The sequence below is a fragment of the Coregonus clupeaformis genome, chromosome 19, assembly GCF_020615455.1.
Source record: "Coregonus clupeaformis isolate EN_2021a chromosome 19, ASM2061545v1, whole genome shotgun sequence".
NCBI lineage: Eukaryota > Metazoa > Chordata > Actinopteri > Salmoniformes > Salmonidae > Coregonus > Coregonus clupeaformis.
Window position 1 is genome coordinate 3,025,005 of NC_059210.1, and position 26,667 is coordinate 3,051,671.

At 39.6% G+C, this 26,667-nt stretch overlaps 2 protein-coding genes and 1 long non-coding RNA gene across 4 annotated transcripts; all 3 read left to right on the forward strand.

The window, feature by feature from the left end:
- Positions 1 to 756: 756 nt before the first annotated feature.
- On the forward strand, positions 757 to 7,580 carry LOC121531698. Of its 2 annotated transcripts, none has more exons than XR_005994179.2 (5): positions 757 to 911; positions 5,479 to 5,510; positions 5,593 to 5,629; positions 5,971 to 6,090; positions 7,540 to 7,580. It is a non-coding gene; the product is annotated as an uncharacterized LOC121531698 (long non-coding RNA). The 2 variants fall into 2 exon arrangements; XR_005994178.2 differs by lacking the exon at positions 7,540 to 7,580 and adding an exon at positions 6,319 to 6,510 and having other exon boundaries at positions 759 to 911.
- A 4,953-nt stretch (positions 7,581 to 12,533) lies between these two features.
- On the forward strand, positions 12,534 to 22,085 carry LOC121531697 (troponin I, fast skeletal muscle). Its single transcript, XM_041837076.1, has 8 exons — positions 12,534 to 12,608; positions 14,296 to 14,328; positions 15,792 to 15,828; positions 17,480 to 17,605; positions 18,381 to 18,470; positions 18,560 to 18,733; positions 18,900 to 20,546; positions 22,053 to 22,085. Exons 2-7 carry the CDS (start codon positions 14,321 to 14,323, stop codon positions 18,978 to 18,980), a joined length of 516 nt encoding a protein of 171 aa, XP_041693010.1. The 5' UTR covers positions 12,534 to 12,608; positions 14,296 to 14,320; the 3' UTR covers positions 18,981 to 20,546; positions 22,053 to 22,085.
- LOC121531696 (troponin I, fast skeletal muscle) lies at positions 20,459 to 25,389 on the forward strand. The gene is made up of 7 exons (XM_041837075.1): positions 20,459 to 20,546; positions 22,053 to 22,085; positions 22,247 to 22,283; positions 24,089 to 24,214; positions 24,447 to 24,536; positions 24,619 to 24,792; positions 25,102 to 25,389. The coding sequence occupies exons 2-7, from the start codon at positions 22,078 to 22,080 to the stop codon at positions 25,183 to 25,185; spliced, it is 519 nt and encodes a 172-aa protein (XP_041693009.1). The 5' UTR covers positions 20,459 to 20,546; positions 22,053 to 22,077; the 3' UTR covers positions 25,186 to 25,389.
- The last annotated feature ends 1,278 nt before the right edge of the window (positions 25,390 to 26,667 follow it).

The window sequence follows — 26,667 nt, forward strand, 5'->3', positions numbered from 1 at the left end:
CTAATACAGAGGAGCCTTTCTCCCCAAATTAGAAGGCGCCTACAATATCTTAAAAAGAGCTGCAGAAATATTTGCCACCACATATTCCAGGCCATTTTTCTAGGAGGGGCCATTACATTTTGGCTGATAATATCTAGCCAGAATTTGTGCCTTTAGTTACATGGCTGGTGAATATAGGACTAGGCCTACACGGTTAGCCAGCTAATTCTGGCGCCAAATTACCGAAATAAACAGGATAGAGCTGGTCAAAGTATGGATCAGACCCCCTATCCCACCGTAAGATCCTGAAGCACCACCGCAATACGTTATATTTTACAGTGAAGGCTGTCAGCGACTCTAAATAGTAAGATCCACTATTTCCAACACTTATAACATCTGGCCCTGTAGTGTAGGCCTATTATGACCACATTATTGATCATTAATTGATTAAGACTCAATCACAACAAGAAAGCTATAGAGGGATATATAGAGAGAGGGATGAAATTGTGACAAGCAGTTGCATGTTGCTTGTTATTGTTTACGTTACAGAGCAAGACATGAAAATATGATTGATACTGTAGTTATCTGGTTGGTCAATGTGGAGCCTATTTTAAGCTGGGGGACCAGACTGACCCTCATGACACGTGTTACCTCTCATGATGTAGAATAATGCAAGAGCCAATCTTTGCTTGCTGATATGATATGATGATATTACAGGGCATGACAGGGCAGTATATCAGGCTGACAGGGGGCCGGCAGCTTCACTGACCATTACCATAAAGACTGTAGGAAAAATTACCAAATAAAGGAAGGGATAAACAACTGGTATCCACCCATTAGCATTTAATACTGTGTACTGCCTCGTTCATCTGCAAGTGGCTTGCCATCCTCTCACAGCTGCTATTCATTTCTCATCATTGTTTCTCTCATAGGTGAGGATTATAGTGGGATCTTATAGCGCTCAAGCATCCATAAGGTGCTCCTGTCTCTTGACTGTTTTGAACTGTATCTAGTATTGCAGTTGTGTATTAACTGTTGATTTCTGCATATTGTGAGTTACTAAGATATCAGTTGAAGTGTGGTGCTTTATGGTTCAGTTGGTAGAGCACAGCGCTTGCAATGCTAGGGTTGTGGGTTAAATTCCCAGGGCCAACCACACAAAAAATCTATACATGCATGACAGCTAAGTTGCTTTTGGTTAAAAGCTTTTGCTAAATGGCATATGTTATTATATACAGTATAAGTGTGGAAGTAAATGTAGGTCTTTATCCACACCTTAGTTCGTTTATGTAAAATATGTTATTTGTAATGATTCACTATGTGCACATGATTGACAGATATTAAGGAATTTAAATACTTAATTGCTTTTATTTCATTGGTGGATTGTTTTGCGTCACCAAATGTGAATCTAGCTATTCAGGAAGTATAGCTAGCCCAATATTTTGAGCCATCTTGGTCACTAAGAATAGTTTACTTCATAGGCAGATTGCATGCATCAAGATGCTCAAGGGAACATTGTTACCTGGATGTTTTTGTTCCGCTATGTCGGTGTAATCTTATGCAAAAATGTATTTTCCTGAACATATCATCTTCTAGATGGTGGGAATCCATAATTTGTTAAAACATTTTTTAAAACATTTTTTGTCATTTAGCAGACGCTCTTATCCAGAGCGACTTACAGTTAGTGAGTGCATACATTATTATTTTATACTGGCCCCCCGTGGGAATCGAACCCTCAACCCTGGCATTGCAAACGCCATGCTCTACCAACTGAGCTACATCCCTGCCGGCCATTCCCTCCCCTACCCTGGACGACGCTGTGCCAATTGTGCGCCGCCCCATGGGTCTCCCGGTCGTGGCCGGCTACGACAGAGCCTGGATTCGAACCAGGATCTCTAGTGGCACTGCAGTGCTAGCACTGCGCCACTCGGGAGGAAATGAAATATAAACAATGATCAGAATATGAAACCTTGTTGTATCATGAATGAATAAAACATGTTGCATTTTGATTGAGTAAGATTGTAGCATTCTTGAATAAAGAAACGGATATTTAACTTTTTGAAATATTCGCTTATTTTTGACTTGTTTAGAGAGTTGTCATTTTCTCCAAACTGTACGTGAAGTGTATTTTCAAAATGATTTGGAAGAAACAAGAACAACTTAGGGAAGTCGAAAGAAAAGCAACAAAAAAGATAAATATGAAAGTCTTATACAGTACATTCGGAAAGTATTCAGACCCCTTGACTTTCTCGACATTTTATTATGTTACAGCCTTAAAATTGATTAAATTATTTTTTTTACTCATCAATCTACACACAATACCCCATAATGACAAAGCGAAAACAGGTTTTTAGACATTTTTGCAAATGTTTTAAATATTAAAAAACTGACCCTTTGCTATGAAACTCGAAATTGAGCTCAGGTGCATCCTGTTTCCATTGATCATCCTTGAGATGTTTCTACAACTTTGAGTCCACTTGCGGTAAATTCAATTGAAAGGACATGATTTGGAAAGGCACACACCTGTCTATATAAGGTCCCACAGTTGACAGTGCATGTCAGAGCAAAAACCAAGCCATGAGGTTGAAAGAACAGATCTGGGGAAGGGTACTAGAAAATATCTGCAGCATTGAAGGTCCCCAAGAACACAGTGGCCTCCATAATTCTTAAATGGATGAAGTTTGGAACCACCAAGACTCTTCCTATAGCTGGCCGCCCAGCCAAACTGAGCAATCGGGGGAGAAGGGCCTTGGTCAAGGAGGTGACCAAGAACCAGATGGTCACTCTGACAGAGCTCCTCTTTGGAGATGGGAGAACCTTCCAGAAGGACAACCAACTCTGCAGCACTCCAACAATCACGCCTTTATGGTAGAGTGGCCAGACGGAAGACATTCCTCAGTAAAAGGCTCATGACAGCCCGCTTGGAGTTTGTCAAAAGGCACAAGATTCTCTGGTCTGATGAAAACCAAGATTGAATTTTGGCCTTAATGCCAAGCGTCACGTCTGGAGGAAACCTGGCACCCTACCTACGGTGAAGCATGGTGGTGGCAGCATCATGCTGTGGGGATGTTTTTCAGCGGCAGGGACTGGGAGACTAGTCAGGATTGAGGGAAAGATGAACGGAGCACAGAGAGTACACAGAGATCCTTGATGAAAACCTGCTCCAGAGCACTCAGGACCTCAGACTGGGTTGAAGGTTCACCTTCCAACAGGACAACGACCCTAAGCACACAGCCAAGACTACGCAGGAGTGGCTTCGGGACAAGTCTCTGAATGTCCTTGAGTGAACCAGCCAGAGCCCGGACTTGAACCCGATCGAACATCTCTGGAGAGACCTGAAAATAGCTGTGCAGCGACGCTCCCCATCCAACCTGAGCTTGAGAGGATCTGCAGAGAAGAATTTGAGAACCTCCCCAAATACAGTTGTGCCAAGCTTGTAGCATCATACCCAAGAAAACTCGAGGTTGTAATTTCTGCCAAAGGTGCTTCAACAAAGTACTGAGTAAAGGGTCTGAATATGTGATATTTCAATTTAGTATTTTTAACAAATTTGCAAAATTGTCTAAAAACCTGTTTTTGCTTTGTCATTTTTAGGGTATTGTGTGTAGATTGATGAAATTATTTAGCCAATTAGCTTCAGAGGGCTGGTGTGTGACTGTGGCAAAATAGGTTTGAACTTGGATAGCCTATCTACAGGGCTAGTTAGGGACCGTCAATCAATTACAGGTGGTCCCTAACTAGTCCCTTAGGGATATCCAAAGTCAACCCAAATTTACCCCGGGCATTACGATTAGGTCGCATGCATCTGTATTCCAAATTGATGATTACTTGTGTGCTGCCAGCTGTGGGCATGTGGGCAGGATTGAAACAAACCCAACCTCCATTTATGTTTTTATGCAGTCACAACCACAAGTCTCACAAAACTCTGTTTTGGAGGAGACTGACTTTATGACCAACATTATCCTATTTAAACTTTATAGTAAATTTTGACTGTAGAATAAATGTTTCTAACTCATATTGATGCCACAAAGTCTGTTTTCTAAATGATAAGTTGGTTTTTAGGGGCAGTTGCTCTTTAAAGGATCACAATATTTAAGAGTGACTCCGAGTGTTTTAAAAATTGGCAAAAATGAAACAAATACTTGGCATTGATTGTGTAAAATGTTTAAACCATTTTAATGAGTTATAGCTATATTCAAATGTAGGTCAGCAGCTCAGAAATAATATGCTGAATTTATAACATTATAAATTTTTTTATATATATAAATGCAACATGCAACAATTTCAAAGATTTTACTGAGTTACAGTTCATATAAAGAAATCAGTCAATTGAAATAAATTCATTAGGCCCTAATCTATGGATTTCACATGACTGGGCAGGGGTGCAGCCATGGGTAGGCCTGGGAAGGCATAGGCCCACCCACTTGGCAGCCAGGGCCACCCACTGGGGAGCCAGGCCCAGCCAATCAGAATGAGTTTTCCCCACAGGTCAAGAAGCCGGATGTGGATGTCCTCGGCTTGCGTGGTTACACGTGGTCTGTGGTTGTGAGGCCGGTTTGACATACTGCTAAATTCTCTAAAATGACGTTGGAGGCAGCTTATGGTAGTGAAATGAACATTAAATTATCTGGCAACTGCTCTGGTGGACATACCTGCAGTCAGCATGCCAATTGCACTCTCCCTCAAAACTTGAGACATCTGTGGCATTGTGTTGTGTGACAAAACTGCACATTTTAAAGTGGACTTTTATTGTCCCCAGCACAAGGTTCACCTGTGTAATGATCATGCTGTTTAAACAGCTTCTTGATATACCACACCTGTCTTGTGGATGGATTATCTTGGCAAATGAGAAATGCTCACTAACAGGTATATAATCAAATGTGTGCAACATTCTTTAGAGAAATAAGCTTTTTGTGCATATGGAACATTTCTGGGATTTTTGTATTTCAGCTCATGAAACATGGGACCAACACTTTGCATGTTGCGTTTATATTTTTGTTCAGTGTAGCAGGCCAAATACCAGTTTAGATTTTACTACATCAGGGGAATAATAAACTCTTATTAAGAATGGAGTTATCTTTTCGGAACCCTATCTGTTAAATCATACAATTGTTCCAAGTGGCAAGCAACTATATGATACTTGCATGTGAATATCTCATATCTGCATGCATATATCTGCAATGTGAAATTAGTTAGAAGGTGTTCTATTCCCAATGTTCTAGCTACTTCCAAAGAATATTCTAAAATCGCAGATTGCAGTTGCATGTCCTGGATCAGAATTAAAAAAATAAATACCCCAGTAAAGTGAGCCAGGGTAGACTTCTACATGCTGTGTAATTAAAATGTTTTCTATATCTTGCTGTGTGCTAATTTGGTGGATTCATTTTGTCAGATAGAAACATCATTATTACTGCTCTTCTATCACAGTGCAACAAATACATTTATAACAATGGTTGTTCTGTTAAGGTTTTGACTCTTTTCATTTCTGTCTTATACAAGGTGTGAAAAAAAGAAACCAGCAAGATGGCAGAGTAAGTATAATGTTAGATTTGGTTTCATTAAAATCCGAGAGGTGACTGATTGTCACAATGTTTCTACTTCTTCACCTCACAGGAAAAAGATGACATCGAGTTGCAGTGGTCATCTGAAGGTAAATATACTGATCTAATCCAATTTTCCCCTCCAATATGGAAAACTGTTTTGTTCTTACTCTCCTTTTATTTAACTTTTATCTATAAAGGTAAGTCAATTATTACAAATATGAATATCAAAAAGCGAGCACAGCAGCGATATAAAATACAAATATCTTTCCTTATTTAATGAAATAACCACAGAGTAACTATGTTTACAAATGGTAGCACAAGATGGTATCAAGAGAAATACAAACTCGGCACTAGGCCACCTTGTTTGCATTGGTGAGTCCTACATGTTTTTGCCTAGTCTTGGTCTGTGTTAGCTTGCTCTGACACCCGTTCTCCCGCTGGCCTCTAGAGCTTGATGCTTTCGATTGCCAACGACCTGCTGGAGAAAGAAGCAAAAAGGAAAAGGCAAGGTATATGGAAGATAGCTGCTCTGCTCCCGGATATGTCTGGTGGTCTTCCTGAGCTGCAGGTATCGTACCACTCTGACCAGTTCATTCTCATTTGATCTGCTTTGAATACCTGACATATGAAATCATCCATACAGCCATACAATGGTACCACAAAATCCTAACTTAATTATCTTTCATTCTACATATTGATTTTGCGGTATGTGTTAAGGCTGCATTTGTATGGATTTGATTTGCATCGAAATTAAAATGAATTGAATGAAATTCTTAAACTTAAACTTCCTCCTTAGAATCGGTGCAAAAAGCTGAACCCGACCATTGAGAGACACACTGTGTAAACACTGGTGCCACATCTGTGACGTATTCTTGTGCGAATGGAAAATGCTTAAAAAGTTGGCCCAGACGATCAACGAGGTCTTACTCATATAAGGATTTTTCTTAATTTTTACTATTTTCTACATTGTAGAATAATTGTGAAGACATCAAAACTATGAGATAACACATATGGATTCATGTAGTAACCAAAAAAGTGTTAAACAAATCCAAATATATTTTATATTTGAGATTCTTCAAAGTAGCCACCCTTTGCCTTGATGACAGCTTTGAAACTCTTGGCATTCTCTCAACCAGCTTCATGAGGTAGTCACCTGGAGAAAAAAAAATTAACAGGTGTGCCTTGTTAAAAGTTAGTATGTGGAATTTCTTTACTTCTTAATGCATTTGAGCCAATCAGTTCTGTTGTGACAAGGTAGGGGTGGTATACAAAAGATAACCCTATTTGGTAAAAGACCAAGTCCATATTATGGCAAGAACAGCTCAAATAAGCAAAGAGAAACGACAGTCCATCATTAGTTTAAGACATGAAGGTCAGTCAATACGGAAAGTTTCTTCAAGTGCAGTCCCAAAAACCATCAAGCATTATGATTAAACTGGCTCTCATGAGGACCGCCACAGGAAAGGAAGACACAGAGTTACCTCTGCTGCAGAGGATAAGTTAATTAGAGTTACCAGCCTCAGAAATTTTAGCTCAAATAAATGCTTCACAGAGTTCAAGTAACAGATACATCTCAACATGAACTGTTCAGAGGAGACTGCGTGAATCAGGACTTCATGGTCGAATTGCTGCAAAGAACACTACTAAAGGACATCAATAATAAGAAGAGACTTGCTTGGGCCAAAAAACATGAGCAATGGACATTAGACCGGTGGAAATCTGTCCTTCGGTCTGATGAGTCCAAACTGATGAGTCCAAATTGGAGATTTTTGGTTCCAACCGCCATGTCTTTGTGAGATGCAGAGTAGGTGAATGGATGATCTCCGCATGTGTGGTTCCCACCGTGAAGCATGGAGGAGGAGTAGTGATGGTGTGGGGGTGCTTTGCTGGTAACACTGTCTGTGATTTATTTAGATTTCAAGGCACACTTAACCAGCATGGCTACCACAGCATTCTGCAGCGAAACACCATCCCATCTGGTTTGCGCTTAGTGGGACTATCATTTGTTTTTCAACAGGACAATGACCCAACACACCTCCATGCTGTATTAGGGCTATGTGACCAAGAAGGAGAGTGATGGAGTGCTGTATCAGATGACCTGACCTCAACCCAATTGAGATGGTTTGGGATGAGTTGGACCGCAGAGTGAAGGAAAAGCAGCCAACAAGTGCTCAGTATATGTGGGAACTCCTTCAAGACTGTTGGAAAAGCATTCCAGGTGAAGCTGGTTGAGAGAATGCCAAGAGTGTGCAAAGCTGTCATCAAGGCAAAGGGTGGCTACTTTGAAGAATCTCAAATATAAAATATTTTGATTCGTTTAACACTTTCTTGGTTACTACATGATTCCATATGTGCTATTTCATAGTTTTGATGTCTTCACTATTATTCTACAATGTAGAAAATAGTAAAAATAAAGAAAAACCCTTGAATGAGTAGGTGTGTCCAAACCTTTGACTGGTTGTGTATATTTAACCTTTATTTAACTAGGCAAGTCAGTTAAGAACACATTTTTATTTACAATGATGGCCTACCAAGAGGCAAAAGGCCTCCTGCAGGGACGGGGGCTGGGATTAAAAAAAAAATATGTAGGACAAAACACACATCACAACAAGAGAGACACCACAACACTTCATAAGGAGAGACCTAAGACAACAACACAGCATGGCAGCAACACATGACAGCACAGCATGGTAGCAACACAACATGACAACAACACAGTAGCAACACAACATGGCAGCAGCACAACATGGTAGCAGCACAAACATGGTACAAACATTATTGGGCACAGACAAAAGCACAAAGGGCATTTTTTTTGCAGCTCGCTCCAGTCACTAGCTGCATCAAACTGAAAAGAGGAGCCACCCAGGGATGTGTGTGCTTTGGGGACCTTTAACAGAATGTGACTGGCAGAATGGGAGTTGTATGTGGAGGCTGCATTAGGTATCTCAGATAGGGGGGAGTGAGACCTAAGAAGGTTTTATAAATAAGCATCAACCAGTGGGTCTTGTGTCGGGTATACAGAGATGACCAGTTTACAGAGGAGTATGGAGTGCAGTGATGTGTCCTATAAGGATCATTGGTGGCAAATCTGATGGGCGAATGTTAAAGGTCTTCTAGCCGCTCGAAAGCACCCTTACCTGCCTATCTATAAATTGTGTCTCCGTAATCTAGCATGGGTAGGATGGTCATCTGAATAAGGGTTAGTTTGGCAGCTGGGGTGAAAGAGGAGCGATTACGATAGAGGAAACCAAGTCTAGATTTAACCTTAGCCTGCAGATTGGATTGTGCTGAGAGAAAGACAGTGTACCATCTAGCCATACTCCCAAATACTTGTATGAGGACCTACCTCAAGCTTTAAACCCTCAGAGGTAGTAACCACACCGGTGGGGAGAGGGGCATTCTTCTTACCACTTGACATTTGTTTTGTAGGTGTTCAAAACAAAGCTTATTGGACACTAAGAAAGCTTTGTTGTAGAGCGTTTATCACAAAATCCAGGGAGGGGCCAGCTGAGTATAAGACTGTATCATCTGCATATAAATGGTTGAGAGAGCTTCCTACTGCCTGAACTATGTTGTTGATGTACATTGAGAAGAATGTGGGGCCTAGGATGGAGCCTTGGGGTACTCCCTTGGTGACTGGCAGTGGCTGAGACAACAGATGTTCTACCTTTACACACTGCACTCTTTGGAAGAGGTAGTTAGCAAACCAGGCTAAAGACCCATCAGAGACACCAATACTCCTTTGCCGACCCACAAGAATGGAATGGTCTACCGTATCAAAAGCTCGGGCCAAGTCAATAAAAATAGCTGCACAACATTGCTTAGAATCAAGGGCAATGGTGACATCATTTACGACCTTTAAGGTTGCAGTGACACATCCATAACCAAAGCGGAAACCAGATTGCATACGAGAGAGAATATTATAGACATCAAGAAAGCCAGTCAGTTGATTATTGACAAGTTTTTCCAACAATTTTGATAAACAGGGTAAGATAGAAATTGGCATATAATAGTTAGGATCAGCTTGATCCCCACTTTTAAATAAAGCACACACAGTGGATGCCTTCCAAGCAATGGGAACCTCCCCAGAGAGGAGAGATGGGTTAAAAAAGGTCAGAGATAGGCTTGGCGATGATAGGGGCTGGAACCTTAAAAAATAAAGGATCTAAACTATGTGACCCAGATGTTTTTTTGGGGTCAAGTTTAAGGAGCTCCTTTAGCACCTCAGACTCAGTGACTGCCTGCAGGGATAAACTGTGTAGCAGGGCAGTGGAAAAAGAGGGAGGAGCATCGGGACTAGTCGCATAAGAAGGGCTTGGAGATGAGGAAATGTTGGACGGGCAAGGAGGCATGACTGAGTCAAATAGGAATCCTGACTTAATGAAGTGGTGATTAAAGAGCTCAGCCATGCGCTCCTTGTCAGTAACAACCACATCATCAACATTAAGAGACATGGGCAGCAGTGAGGAGGAGGGTTTATTCTCCAGGTCTTTCACCGTTTTCCAGAACTTCTTGGGGATAGACCCACAGAGAGAGAACTGCTCCTTAAAGTATCTAACTTTGGCGCCTGAACGACAGCCAGTCTGCCTGAGTATTTGTTTGCCGAGCATTTCATCAAATGGTGTTCTTGAGGTGGAGTAACTCTGCCAGATCACGGTTAAACCAGGGGCTGAACCTTTATAAATTATCATTTTCTTTATGGGGCGTGTTTGTTAACAAATATCAAAAAAGAAGGTCCAAGCGTCTTCGACAGAGGGGATCAATCTGATTCTATACCAATTTACAGAGGCCAGGTCATGAAGGAAGGCTTGCTCATTAAAGTTTTTTGGCAAGCATCTATGACAAATCAGGACAGGTTGATTAACTGAGCAGCCATTACGAACACAGGCTGTAAAACAGTGATCACTAAGGTCATTACAGAAACCACCAGACTGATACCTATCAGGATTATTTGTGAGGATAACATCAAGGAGAGTAGCCTTTTCTGGGTGTTTGGAGTCATACCTTGTGGGATTGGTAATAATCTGAGAAAGATTTAGGGGGTCCCATTGCTTTAGGGCATGGTCAGGTGGTTTAACCATGTACCAGTTTAGGTCACCTAGCAGGACAAATTCAGACTTAGTGTAAGAAGCCAGGAGAGAGCTTAGGGCAGGTAGGGTACTGGCTGGTGCTGATGGTGGACGATAACACCCAGCAACAGTCAACAAAGAGCTATTTGAAAGCTTATTTCTTAAAACCAGCAAATCATATTGTTTGGGGACAGACTTGGTGGAGACAACAGAGCACTGAAGGTGTTCCTTGGTAAAGATTGCCACTCCACCACCTTTGGAAGAACTGTCTTGTCGAAAAAGGTTATAACCAAAAAGGTTAACATCAGTGCTCAAAACACTCTTTCTTAACCACGTCTCAGTAATGACCAAGACATCTGGATTGGAGCTGTGAACCCACACTTTCAACTGATCGATTTTAGGACAGATATGACACAGAGGCAAAAGTGAATAAGGCAGACTCAAGAGGTACAGTAGATTGCATTCCATATTGTCCTCACCCTGGAAACAAATACCGCCGGTCTTGACAATTTCAAAGATTTGACTGAGTTACAGTTCATATAAAGAAATCAGTCAATTGAAATAAATTGGTGACTGATAGGGTTACAGCTACGTCACTCGGTTGTGTCACACCGTTGTTAAGAATGTTTTCAAGACACTCTCAGCCATAGTGACTCTAGAGAAAGGAGTGGTGCCCAGTCAATCATAATAGGAGCTACTGATTGTTCTGTCTAAATTACAGTATAGTGGCCTGGAAATATGATGCCATTGCTAAAAGGCAGGCAAATCATTAGTAGGAAACAACTTTGTCATCATTATGATGTCGTCAAATTTACTTTAGACGGATGACAATGTTGCCATCATTTTCCTCATGGGGATAATAAAGTAATTATCTATCAATTAAAACACTATTAACCGGAGATTACATGCACCTACGTGTTAAAACAAACTTGCTTAAAACCAAAAACCCACAATAATAAACCAGCAGATCAGTTGATCTCATGTGTCAAGCGAATTTGATACCAGACAGCTGCGTCTAGGTTCTTTAACTCAATCACGATTGGCATGATTTAGCTACATATTTTAGATGTTAATTAATATTTTAAAATATGATTTATATTTCATGAAACATTTAGTAATTTAATAAACCATTTATAATAATATATATAAATAAACAAAAAACCACAAGATGTCATAGAGCACCTGTTCTCCTTGCCTTTCTCTCTCTCTCTCTCTCTCTCTCTCTCTCTCTCTCTCTCTCTCTCTCTCTCTCTCTCTCTCTCTCTCTCTCTCTCTCTCTCTCTCTCTCTCTCTCTCTCTCTCTCTCTCTCCCCCATCTCTCTCTCTCTCCCTCTCTCTCGCTCTCTCTCTCAATCTCTCGCTATTCTCCCCACCTCCGATCCCATCTCACCTTTCAGCAACATAGGGCTGTTTGCTTGCCCACTTTTTTCTCAGGAATTTGTCATTATTTGTAGATATTTAATTTGCAGGCATTGCAATGAATATTAAGTTAGTGCACTGCATTGAGGAACTCTAGCCCTGCAAAACAGAGGCAAGGTGTTACTTTGTTATTATTTGAACTGCAGATTGCCCCTTTAACAATTGCTTTCAGATTTTTTCATAATTATACCAACATTGTTCCAAGAATATATCAATGTTGTCCCTTGATTAACCAGGTTTATCTATTCATGTTGTCATTGCTTAACCAGGTTTATCTATTCATGTTGTCCTTGCTTAACCAGGTTTATCTATTCATGTTGTCCTTGCTTAACTGGGATGGCCAAGTGGCAGCTCAGGTTTTGGGAGACATCTTGCATGAAGGGAAATTTATGATGTGAGTTGGAGGAAAGGTTGGTGGTATTTCAGGAGCTCGCAGTTCCATTGGCCTATGGAGTCTCCACCACCATAAGGAGGTTCTTGATTTCTGCTGATTCATCACTAGTCTACATATATACCCTGTTTGATTTGTTATTGGCCTGTGACTTGCCAGTGTCTCCCCTTCTTCACCAGAGTGTGTCCTGTCCTCCTCTTCTCATAGGTGAGAACATCTCTTTTCCTCCTCTCTGATCTTGATCACACAGAAAATAAAGTCTGGATGTGTCTTATTGATAAATAAAGAAATACAAAGTCTCACTGTGGGTAGTAGTTTTACCTATTAATTAAGACTTACACAGTGGGTGCACATGTAGACTGTGATGATAAGGTGATTTCATGGCTACATTTACACTGATATGCACTAACAGATAGCATCTGGAAATTATCACACTAAGTGACGCATGTCACAAGTTCACTACATTTTACCTGTCAGTACAGGTGAATACATTGAGGTAAATATCCTCCTGACAGCCAGTGGTTACTATGAGAGACAAATTAGCCTAGACAGAATGATGTGGCCCATAGGGGGAAGGCTCCTGCTCACAGGCTTTACTCTAGCATGGAAGGCGGTTGAAGACATTGACTTAGCTATACACATACCAAAGAGTTGAGTTTCTGATCGTTTGCTTTTTGTGGTATTTAACACTTATCTTTTTTGAGTGATGTATGTTGCTCCAATAGTCAATGTGAATAACTGTTATGGATAACAATATGGGATTTGTGATGGAGATCTATAACTTAGATTATAACTAGTATGCGATAATTATGTTACAGCAGACAGTGTTTACTGAATGGGGCTTTGGGGCCATTGGTTTGTGGCCAGTTCCTCTTGGGTTACAGCTAAGAAATGGCTGTGGGCTAAAAACATTTGGTAGGTCACAACACCAAGGGTCGTGGGGTCGATTGCGCTGGGGCCACCCATACCAAAAGTGTATGCACGCATGACTGTAAGTTGCTTTGGATAAAAGCACCTGCTAAATGGAATATATTAACATTATATTAAAGTATACTTTTCTTGAAGTATGGAAGCTCTACAGTTATGACATGTCAATCTTGTGTTAGAAAGTAACAGCTTAACACAACTTTTGCTTCCCATGTATGCTCCTAGTTGAGCAGATTGGAAAAGGATGTGCTTGCAAGAGTTTTTATTCACTATTTCTCTGTTTGCTGAAGTATATAATAGTACCATTTATTTTATCAATTGATATGACTGAATATGAACCTATTTGAACTGAATGTGTCATTGATTATAAACTACAGAAAACAGAGAAGTTCTTAAAAAATTAAGACAAACATACGTATTTCCTATTCTTAACATTGATATTCATTGCTGCAGTGTGGTTAAACAACAGTGTCTCACAACATTTGAGTCATTCTGATGACCATACCGTATTATTTATCATAATAATCAAATATTCAATTGAAAGGGCTTTTCAAAGACATGTAATGATAGGGTTCGCTGAGGACGCAAGTTGTATTGATATGAGTGATACCCAAGATGTTCTCAGGGTAGAGCAGGACATTGACGCCTGCTGAGGTTTTGTGTGTTAATGACATCAATAAATTAACAGCCCATGAATGTCAGTGGTGACTCCAGTCTCCAGCTGTCCAAATGTAGCCTGATCATAATTGCTCCAAAAGGTCTTAACAGTAAACTGGATCAGGTTTCCCCTCCCTTCCTTGAAGAGTCCAGATTGCTCCATTAGCAGCCAGTGTTCATTAATCAATCTTGAGCTGGATACAAGAGCCTTTGCTAATTTTAGGCTATAGGCTTATAAGGCAGATAGCACCATGCAGTGCACACTATTGCTAAAAACATTTATCTTGCCTGTTGTGTCTTTTTGTTACAGAGTCTGAAGCACACATTCCGCCATCATGTCTGAGTAAGTATCTATTACCTTGTTGTTTGCCACAGTTTGGTGTTAGAAAGTAATGATCCTGTTGAAAAACAAATGATAGTCCCACTAAGCCAAAACCAGATGGGATGGCGTATTGCTGCAGAATGCTGTGATTGCCATGCTGGTTAAGTGTGCCTTGAATTCTAAATAAATCACAGACAGTGTCACCAGCAAAGCACCCCCACCCCATAACATCTCCTCCTCCATGCTTTACGGTGGGAAATACACATGCAGAGATCATCCGTTCACTGACACCGCAGATACGGCGGTTGGAACAAAAAATCTCCAATTTGAACTTCAGACCAAAGGACAAATTTCCACTGGTCTAATGTCCATTGCTCGTGTTTCTCGTCCCAAGCAGGTCTCTTCTAATTATTGGTGTCCTTTACTAGTGGTTTCTTTGCAGCAATTCGACCATGAAGTCCCATCTGAACAGTTGATGTTGAGATGTGTCTGTTACTCGATCTCTGTGAAACATTTATTTGGGCTGCAATTTCTGAGGCTGGTAACTCTAATGAACTTATCCTCTGCAGCAGAGGTAACTCTGGGTCTTCCATTCCTGTGGCGGTCCTCATGAGAGCCAGTTTCTTCATAGCGCTTAATAGTTTTTGCGACTGCACTTGAAGAAACTTTCAAAGTTCTTGACATTTTCCGGATTGACTGACCTTCATGTCTTAAAGTAATGATGGACTGTCATTTCTCTTTGCTCATTTGAGCTGTTCTTGACATAATATGGACTTGGTATTTTACCAAATAGGGCTATCTTCTGTATACCCTCCTACCTTGTCACAACACAACTGATTGGCTCAAATGCATTAAGAAGGAAAGAAATTCCACAAATTAATTTTTAAGAAGGCACACCTGTTAATTGAAATGCATTCCAGGTGACTACTACATGAAGCTAGTTGAGATAATGCCAAGAGTGTGCAAAGCTGTCATCAAGGCAAAGGGTGGATATTTGAAGAATCTCAAATATAAAATAGATTTAGATTTTTTTAAACACTTTTTTGGCTACTACGTGATTCCATATGTGTTATTTCATAGTTTTGAAGTCTTCACTATTATTCTACAATGTAAAAAATTGTCAAAATAAAGAAAAACCCTTGAATGAGTAGGTGTGTCCAAACTTTTGACTGGTAGTGTATATAATATGTGAAACGTAATATTTACTTATGACTAAATGTTTTAATTGCATAGCAATTGAGTAGAATACTTGATACCACTAATGATACCACATTGCTCCTTACCTCCCTAAATACTATTGGGTTTGAGTCTTTATTTTTTCAACAACAATGTGAGAAAAATAAAAGTAAATTAGATATTTCTTGACCTTTCTATTCTTTTCAGCATGCCATAGAATATCACTGATACAACCCTTGGTCAGCGTATTGACCAGTCATGCCCCCTCAGCATATTAACTAGTATGTCAAACTCCCCATTCTTCACAGGAAAAAAATGACCTCGAGCCGTAAACATCATCTGAAGGTAAACCAACACATTTCATTGTGACAACTTTCCACAGTGCCTTCAGAAAGTATTCACACCCCTTGTCTTTTTCTACATTGTGTTGTGTTACAGTCTGAATTTAAAATTGATTAAATTAAATTAAATTAAATTAAGAGTTTAAGAGTTTATGTCACTGGCCTACACACAATACCCCATAATGTCAAAGTGGAATTATGGTTTTTGACATTTTTACAAATTAATTAGAAATGAAAAGCTGAAATGTCTTGAGTCAATAATTATTCAACCCCTTTGTTATGACAAGCTTATATAAGTTCATGAGTAAATATTTGCTTAACAAGTCACCTAATAAGTTGCAATAATAGTGTTTAACATAATTTTTTTATGACTATCTCATCTCTGTATCCAAGACATGCAATTATCTGTAAGGTCCCTCAGTCGAGCAGTGAATTTCAAACACAAATTCAACCACAAAGACCAGAGAGATTTTCCAATGCCTCACAAAGAAGGCACCTATTGGTAGATGGCTAAAAAAAAAAGAAATAAAAAAAAAGCAGACATTGAATATCCCTTTGAGCATGGTGAAGTTGTTAATTACACTTTGGAGGGTGTATCAATAAACCCAGTCACTACAAAGATACAGATAACTCAGTTGCCGGAGAGGAACGAAACCGCTCAGGGATTTCACCATGAGGCCAATGGTGACTTTAAAACAGTTACAGAGAATAATGGCTGTGATAGGAGACAACTGAGGATGGATCAACAACATAGTGGTGGCTGCATCATGTTATGAGTATGCTTGTAATCGTTAAGGACTGGGGTGTTTTTCAGGATAAAAAAGAAACGGAATGGAACTAAGCACAGGCAAAATCCAAGAGAAAAACCTGGTTCAGTCTGCTTTCCACTAGACACTGGGAGATTAATTCCCCTTTCAGCAGAACAATAACCTAAAACACAAGGCCAAATCTAAACTGGAGTTGCTTACCAAGAAGACAGTGAATGTTCCAGTGGCCAAGTTACAGTTTTGACTTAAATCTACTTGAAAATCTATGGCAAGACCTGAAAATGGTTGTCTAGCAATGATCAACAACCAATTTGACAGAGCTAGAAGAATTTTGAAAAGAATAATGTGTAAATGTTGCACAATCCAGATGTAGAAAGCTCTTAGAGACCGACCCAGAAAGACTGAAAGCTGTAATAGCTGCCAAAGGTGCTTCTACAAAGCATTGACTCAGGCGTGTGAATACTTATGTAAATTAGATATTTCTGTATTTAATTTAAGTCAATTTGAAAACATTTCTAAAAACATGTTTTTACTTTGTCATTGTGGGGTATTGTGTGTAGATGGGTCAGATTTAAAAATATATATATTTAATCAATTTTGAATTCAGGCTGTAACACAACAAAATGTGGAATAAGTGAAGGGGTATGAATACTTTATGAAGGCACTGTAAGTATTCTTATGGTGTGCTCGGCAAGTTATGTGCAAAGATTACGTTTTGTCGATGTGTTTGCTTAAAAGCGGTATATTGCTCTGGGTATGACAATGTACATATCGATCTCTTTGTCCTCCATAATCTTTAAGCATCAGAAACAAGCTAGTGTGTCATAAATGTACACCAAACCAAGTACTAGACTGGGTTTGGCCTCACTATGTTTCTTTGTCCTCCAGAGCTTGATGCTCCAGATTGCGGCTACTATGATTGAGACGGAGAAAAAGGAGTCTAAGCAGGAGAAAGACAATTTCATGGCTGAGATCCCCGCCCTGGATTTGTCTGGAGATCAAGCGGCGCTGGTGGTATGATACTAGTCATTCATTACTTTACAAGTTCCACAAAGCTACTCTGATCTATTCAATATATCACAATGTACACTGAGTGTACAAAACATTAGGAACACCTGCTCTTTCCATGACAGACTGAACAGGTGAATCCAGGTGAAAGCTATGATCCCTTATTGATGTAAATTTTTTAATCCACTTCAATCAGTGTAGATGAAGGGGAAGAGACAGGTTAAAGAAGGATTTTTAAGCCTTGAGACAATTGAGACATGGGTTGTGTATGTGTGCCTTTTAGAGGGTGAATGGGCAAGACAAAATATTTAAGTGTCTTTGAACGGGGTATGGTAGTAGGTGCCAGGTGCACCGGTTTGAGTGTTTCAAGAACTGCAACACTGCTGGGTTTTTCATGGTCAACAGTTTCCCGTGTGTATCAAGAATGGTCCACTACACAAAGGACATCCAGCCCACTTGACACAACTGTGGGAGGTATTGGAGTCAACATGGTCCAGCATCCCTCTAGAACGCTTTCGACACCTTGTAGAGTCCATGCCCCAACGAACTGAGGCTGTTCTGAGGGCAAAAAGAGGGTGCAACTCAATATTAGGAAGGTTCCTAATATTTTGTACACTCAGTGTAAGGCAAAGCCTTTATCAGTGTGTGGAATGAAAGGTAGGGCAGCTCTCTCTCTAGATAGCTGTTGCCTGCAGAAAGTTGTTAATTCCACACACTTTAGATGCTGGTGCCATGCTGGTGCCTCTTACAAATTATCTGTGATGTGTTTGTGTGCCAACAGGAAATGCTCAAAAAGTTGGCCCAGACCGTCGACAAGGTAGATGAGGACAGATATGATGCAGAAGCAAAAGTAAAGAAGACAGAAAAAGAGGTACAGTACATTACATTACATATTTTCCTCCTCCTAGAAACATATACCTCTGCAAATCTAATCTTTCTCCTCACTTTCTCACTTCCCAGATTGAGGACTTGAAGATGAAAGTGATTGAGGTCCAGGGCATAAAGAAACCAGCTCTGAAGAAAGTGCGTTTGTCTGCTGATGCTATGCTTGCAGCTCTGCTGGGCACCAAGCACAAGGCTTCCATGGACTTTAGATCCAACTTGAAAGAAGTGAAGAAGGAGGTCAAAGAGGAGGTGGGTATTTGTGTGGAATCTTACAAAGCAGAGAATCATAGTACTGTAGGAGATGGCAACATTTGTCCCACGTGTTCAGAGCTTTGATGAAAGGATCAGTTACATGTGTTTCATATTATATCCTCAAACACTGAAAATGTCACATCATAAACTTTGTGTCACGCAGGAGGAAGTTGGTGACTGGCGTAAGAACGTTGATGAACAGGCTGGCATGGATGGCAGGAAGAAGAAGTTTGAGACCGCATAAATGACTGAATTAGTTCTGGTGTTCAAAACTGGCTACTGAGTGATTAATGTATCTTTTTCATTATTTTGTGGTACTGTTAGAGAGTCTAGCATCTGATAAGCACTTATACTAACTGTAAACTGTCATTGAATTGTAGCATATTTTCCAAATGTATAGGCTTATCGGAAATTTATTCAACTGCCAAACTGCGGTAATTAAATAAATGTTGGCAACATGGAGAAATGGTATACATTCGGTGGTCCTGTGTTGTGTTCAATTTTGTTACCCCTTTCAAATTAGGTCCCTCAATGCTTTTGGATGTAAGGTGTTCTGAAGTACGGTTGCAAAAAAGTTGACTTTCCGAAAGATCTTATTCCCTTCTGATTTCGGGAATCTTCCAACCAGGATTTCTGGAAAACCTGGACATTATGGGAACGTTACATGAATTTTGTAACCCTATTCTGGAGAAACCTAGATCAGCTTGGGTCAAGGCTTTCTTAATACTGTAAAAACAAATCTGAGTTATAAACCACAAGATGTCAGTATAGTAGAACATTCTTTCTCTTTCTGATGACCCTTCCTCTTTCTTTCTTTCACTCTACCCCTCTCTCTCCTCTTTCTCTGACTCTGATTCCTCTTTGACCAACAAACAGGTATGTCGTCTTTGACAAACATTCATCAAACGTCCCCCCCATAACCTTTCAATTTGAAACTATGGCAATGGAAAAAGGGAGGCAGTTAGTGAGTTTTGAACAAACGAGGGCAATCTGCACCAAATTCAGTTATTACGTGTTATTTATTATTTTGTTTAACTATATTTGTCATGTGTGGGCCTGTTTAAGCGCTCAACTTATTAGCAATGTGGCCTAATATATAATCCATAGTTGCTGTGCTTTTAGGTTTGAAGGAAATATGATGGAATTGAGGTTGATTGTGTTTTGTCTTTAAGACAATAAATCAATTTCTGATTTCAATACAATTTCAATTTCTGAGTACTTCATTGTTTCGATAAAAGTACAACTTTTGAAAATATATTAAGATTGTAAAGTACTTTGTTTTCTGGAATTGATAGTATGATTCACTTGTTTAATTATATTACTATGATGCACTTGTTTAATTAGACTCCAACTTCAATTCATTGAGATTTGATTACACATTTAAACATCCAAAAGGAACTGAAAGTCAATGTTTTCCAATACTTAAATGTGTTATCCATGTTGCCCGTGAATGTCTTAGACATAGAATAACTTCACTCATATCTATAATTACTTTCCCTATCTCTCCCATACTGAACTGTAATTATATACTCACTGCCCAGAGGAACATACATGTATGTATTGGAAGACATATTGAAGGAAATAATATTTATGAGGTGAACAGGGTTGGGCAGAGTGTATTTCAGGAGCTCGATGTTCCATTGGTCTGACATGGAAACCACTTCCATAAAGAGGACCCAGTGCTTCTGCTGATGTATCACCCAACACCATATATACCGTATTTCCTGTTTCACTGCCTGTTGCTTGCCAGTGTGCTAGTCTTCCCTTCTTCCTCCAGGTGTGTCCTGCCCTCCTCCTCTTCCTTTCATAGGTGAGAATCTCTCTTTTCATATTTCTCTATCACACTCTCTGAGTGTGTAGCATCACTGGGATTAAAAGCACAAAGAAATAGAAAGAGACTAAAAAGCCTCCCAACAGATGGCAATCTTAACAATCAAACACACTCATTGCACATTGGTGTCTTACTGTACATCACTTTATGGATCATAACAAATTGAACATATGGAACAGATGTATTCACCTGGCAATACAGTTGAATACATGTCCGGTTTTCCCTCTGACAGTCAGTGGATACTGATAGAAAAAGAAGGTTGTCTTGACAGAATAATGTGCGCCATGGCCTCTGTGTTTGTATTCAGATGTATAGAGGTAGATAGAAGATTGTGAAACTTTGGCTAGGGTTCTGGTTAGGGGTGATACTCTAGCAGTAAATAGATTTAACCTAAATCCAGACCTCTGAGTTATTGAGTTTCAGATAGAGATCTCAGGCACAGGATGTACAGTGTCAGATTTTGTGATTATATTAGGATTAATTCAATATAAAATGGAATGTATATAGTGTCATACATTCAGTGATGGAGATGTGAGAGTTATTCGTTTTCCATTCAAGAACGTTGGTATGCGTTTATTTGAGGAGTTGGATGTTGTAACAGCTTTGTGATACTGAATAGTAGACAGCATGCTGTGCCATGTTAATTGTAATGTTAAACAAGAAGAGAAAGTTAAACTAGTTTTGCAAGCGATCTTTCATCAGTCTTGGCTTGCTAAATTGTATACTTGACTTAATTCAATGATTTGAAATTTAAATAATTGATTTGATTAGATTAGATTGTGAATGAATGGGAAAGTAAAGTGTCAGATGTTCTCAGTTCACAAAAGTGGTTTAATTAATTAGTTAAATCCATTTAGACAGTGCCTATCTTTCTAATGAACTTAGAGCTCAGGCATGTAGCTGGATCCAGACAACAGATGGAATTGGACGTGGGCCATCTCCACATAATATCTTTTTTGAGGTTTGAAAACATTTGAATAAACTTTTAACTGAGACTTACAGTAAATCTTGGGGAGGAAAAATAGCAAGCTATTATATTTGTTGATTAAGTGTAACTATCTTTATTCAACACCACCACATCTGTCTGCAGAATGAAGAAGATGCTGTTGATTTATGTGATTAGGAAATCTTTTCTGATACACGGCACCACGGCAGGTTCATAAATCGAGACTTGTGTCTTTGAATGCAGCAGCAGTTAAAGTCTGTTGGGGAACACTTGGCCAAACTAGTTTCTTAGGGGAAACATTATCCCATTTCAGAGTTAGAGTCTGGAGCGATTCTGAGCATGCTAAATTTGGACTGCTAGAGTCAGGTGTCATCTCTGACTTTTTTATGGTTGATGGTTGTTAGCTTGTGAAACCCAATCAATCTTCAGCTAAATATCACAGCATGATCTTTAGACCAGACATGTCTCTCGCTTTTGCACTTATTGTACCCTAATGATATTATAAAAGGTTTTCTTTCCCTCTTCTGTCTTCTATTCAGGGTGTGAAGCACAACAACAGCCAATATGTCGGAGTAAGTCTTGACATACAGTTTATCTTTTTTAAATTCACTAAAAGTGACATTCCAGACTTTCAGCCTGACACAAAACATGTCCGATCCAGCCATAAGTTCTGTCAGTAATGCAAATACCGCTTATATCCCTAACAACATGTCAAATCCACCTTTCTTCACAGAAAAAAGATGACATCAAGTCGCAGGCATCATCTGAAGGTAAACCAATACAATGAATTGTGATCCATTGTCTGAAACAAGCATTACAGGCACATCAATACCCAGTACTTGACTAGATTCGTTTTGGCTTTCATTAGACTGGTTTAAAAACTTTTCAACCTCTTTAATACTTTAAAGGGGAAATCTACACTTCAAATAATAACAAAGTGAACACCTCAACACTGTTTTGGTAAAAAGCTAAGGGATGGTCCCGCATGGCTTAGCTGGTAGAGCATGGCTTAGCTGGTAGAGCATGGCGCATGCAATGCCAAGATTGTGGGTTTGATTCCCACGGGGACCAGTAAGAAAAGTACAACAATTTATGCACTTACAGTAAGTTGCTCTGGATAAGTGTGTCTGCTAAATGACTAAAGTGGAACAAAACTAGTAGACCAGTTTATCTGACCCTGTTACAGTTACAGCAGAAATGGCATTAGAAATGGTCAGGAACAAAGAAGAATATTACATTTTACACCTGAAATAAAATGTATCTACTGGAAATGTAGCCTATCCCAACTACGATCATTTAGTTAACACATTTAATTGCAGACAATTACTTCACCAAATTATACCTACATCGAGGCTACTCTTCAGCAAAAATAAAGTTATTGAAGACAAACTTTTAATTAATGACTACATCAAAAGTAATATGGAATGCAGCAACATGCGTTATAGACAAATAAAATATCTTAAAAAACGAAGCACTTTGCATCTGTTTCTTTGGTTAAGCTAACAAAATGTTTGGTTGCAATGAGGACTAAAAGCACAGAGGAAGAGGCGAAGCGAGAGGGATAATCTGTCTTCTCCAGCAGCATTTTTTTTCCCGATTTCTTTCGCTCACCAAGCGATGAGATCAATGAGGTCAATGAGTGTTGAATTTGGTTAACAAAAAATGCAATGGCTTATTTGCTAGGTGTGGCTTATTTGATTGAATAGAAGTTGCACAATGATTAGATTGTTAGGAGTGTACTGATATAAGTAGGACAAGTGACATCCCAGCAACACTTGAGTCATTAACCCCGCCCATTTCTAAAATGTATCTTCATAAAAGGTCATTTTAAACCTAACTTTAACCACACTGCTAACCTTATGCCTACCCCTAACCTTAAATGTTTGTTTTCATGAATCTTTACAATATAGGGCGGCAGGTAGCTTAGTGGTTAGGAGTGCTGTGCCAGTACCCGAAAGGTCGCTGGTTCTAATCCCCGAGCCGACTGGGTGAAAAATCTGTCGAGCAAGGCTGCCCTTGAGCAAGGCACTTTACCCTAATTGCTCCTGTAAGTCGCTCTGGACAAGAGCGTCTGCTAAATGACTAAAATGTAAATATAATAGCCAATTTCGACTTTGTGGTAGCTAGTGGAAACTGTTGTACCTGTTGTTCACACACGTATCTGCCCTCTCATTGGCTAGAATGTTTCTACCTGATTGTGCCTTCCATTTCTGAAGACATTTATTTTCATTGTTAGAGCAGCCACTAGAGTATCTGGTCAATATAATGAATAATCTGTGCTAAAAGATAACCCTAACATCTGAGTTAGGGAGTGGTAAATCAGTTGCCAATGCTGGTTACAATTGAAATCAGCTGAGCGGTTGAATTCAGTGAGTATTGATGGTTTAACAAGAGATAAACTGCCGATAATCTAGTGGCCAATTTTCTTTGCAATAGGCCCAATGGGTATATATAATTAATTTAAAAGTCTAAAACTTGATATAGCAATCAAAGATTTCCACTTTAAGTAATATTTAGTTCACCAATACTATGTTGTAGACTGGGTTTGGCCTTACTATGTTTCTTTGTTCTCCAGAGCTTGGTGCTCCAGATTGCATTTGAGCTGATTGAGGCGGAGAAAAAGGAGGCTAAGCAGGAGAAAGACAATTTCATGGCTGAGATCCCCGCCCTGGATTTGTCTGGAGATCAAGCGGCGCTGGTGGTACGATACCAGTCATTCATTCCTTTACACAAGCTTCACACATCTAGTCCAATGTTTTAGGCCTGCAGTGTACCATTGGTGGTTCTTGTAATAAGCAATGTGGATTTGTATACAAAGTACACAGACTCCAATTTCTTTACTCTAAATAACTGTTGCCTGGAGAGACTGATTCCTTCAGGAGAGGAGAGTTTGTCGTACAAATTATATGACTGACGTGATTGTGTACCAACAGGAAATGCTCAAAAAGTTGGCCCAAACCATCGACAAGGTAGATGAGGACAGATATGATACAGAAGCAAAAGTGAAGAAGGCTGACAAAGAGGTAGATTGTATTCCATCTTTCCTCATAATGAAACATATGCCTCTGCAAATCTAATCTTTCTCCTGACTTTCTCACTTCCCAGATTGAGGACTTGCAGATGAAAGTGGTTGAGATCAAGGGCATGAAGAAGCCAGCACTGAAGAAAGTGCGTATGTCTGCTGATGCTATGCTCCAGGCTCTGCTGGGCACCAAGCACAAGGCTTCCATGGATTTCAGAGCCAACTTGAAAGAAGTGAAGAAGGAGGTCAAAGAGGAGGTGGGTATTTGTGTGGAGACCTGCAAAGCAGAAAGTACTGTGTCCCGAATGTGTTCTGAGCATTGATGGTCCCATGTGGCTCAGTTGGTAGAGCATGGCACTTGCAACGGCAGCGTTGTTGGTTTGATTCCCACGGGGGAACAGTATGAATGAAAATGTATGCACTCATTACTGTAAGTTGCTCTGGATAAGAGTGTCTGCTAAATGACTAAAATAATAAATGAAATGAAAGGATCAGTTCATATTATATCCTCAAAATGTCTTTGACATATCCTCTATATGTAACATCACAAACTTTCTGTCATTCAGGCAGCGGATGCAGTTGGTGACTGGCGCAAGAACGTTGATGAACAGGCTGGCATGGATGGCAGGAAGAAAAAGTTTCAGGGTTAAACACAGCCGTCTTTTGTCGTATTGTGGTATAGAGATGAATTTCAATGACCTTGTTGTTAGGCATCCCTGCAGGAAGAGGATCTTTGATCCGAAATGCTGTTATTTTTTGATACTGTAGCTGTTCAACACTATGGTTTTGGATCTCTTTCTCTCTCTGTCTCTTCCCCATCCCCCCTCCCCCGCCAAATAAAAAAAGCTTGTGAATGTTTGTGTCATGCGTTTGCTTATATTTAGATCTGAAAATTGGACCTGTGCAGTGGCTAGATCCAATACAATAAATATAACTGGGACTTAGAGAACTCCATGGATGTAGATCAAGGCAAATTATCATATTCAAAATAAATATTGTTTGTTTGATCGTTTTTATAAAAAATAAAAAATAGAGATACAACAAACACACAACCCTGGATTGAACAACCAATTATTATTTGGTAAGTAGCCAACCTCATTTTTCATCCAGATTAGGAAATTGTTGTTGATGTAATCAGCATTTTAGTCATTTAGCAGACACTCTTATCCAGAGCGACTTACAGTTAGTGAGTGCATACATTTGCATACTGGCCCCCCGTGGGAAACAAACCCACAACCCTGGCGTTGCAAGCGCCATGCTCTACCAACTGAGCTACAGGGGACTAATACTGTTCTCAACATCTGTTGTGCTATTAGTTTTAGCCAGAGCCATATACAGTACACCAATGCGGTTAACGTTCAGAGAGAGAGACACTTTTTCCTCCACAGCCTTTGCTAAGTGATAATTAACGCTTCTGTGTTGTGCTGTTTATTTCTGATCGTTTTCAAAACCTATTAAGATATCCAGTGAAAGCAGATATGCAATTTGTTGACACTAAAACACAGTAAAGACTTGGATACACAATATCCCGAATGCTAATCAATAAATACATGTGTTAAATTGCTGGTCTGTTTTGGTTGTTTACAGCAGGTCATTTCATAAGGAACTGTCGGAGGCGCTCTCCTATTGTTACAGCACCAACATTTCAAGAGTAAAGTTCTATATGGGTGCTAACATGGCGTCCGTTCTAAAACCTGGCCTAACTCTCTATGTGTATGGCTCTGGTTTTAGCTCATGGAAAGTGATTGGGAAATGGTCTTGTAATATTACTATACCATATTTGTTAACACATGAATACCCTTTAATAATAATATTACTACTACTACTACTAATAATAATAACTGGTTGCACTTATACAGTAATTTTCTTAGATGCTCAAAACACATTCCTCTGTGAAGAGGCCCTACACCAACAATCTAAACTGCCCGAAAGGCACCAATGCGTCCAAATGTAGGGTATTCTGAAGATTGTTCCATAAGTGAAGTGGGAAGAAACTAAAAGCAGTTTTACCAAAATCTGTACTGACGGAAGGAATTGTAAGAGTTAGCCATCCCTGTAAGTGGGTATGGTATCTCGTAAAGATGACCAGAGTATGTAAATATATACTGAACAAATGTTACAGTTCATATAAG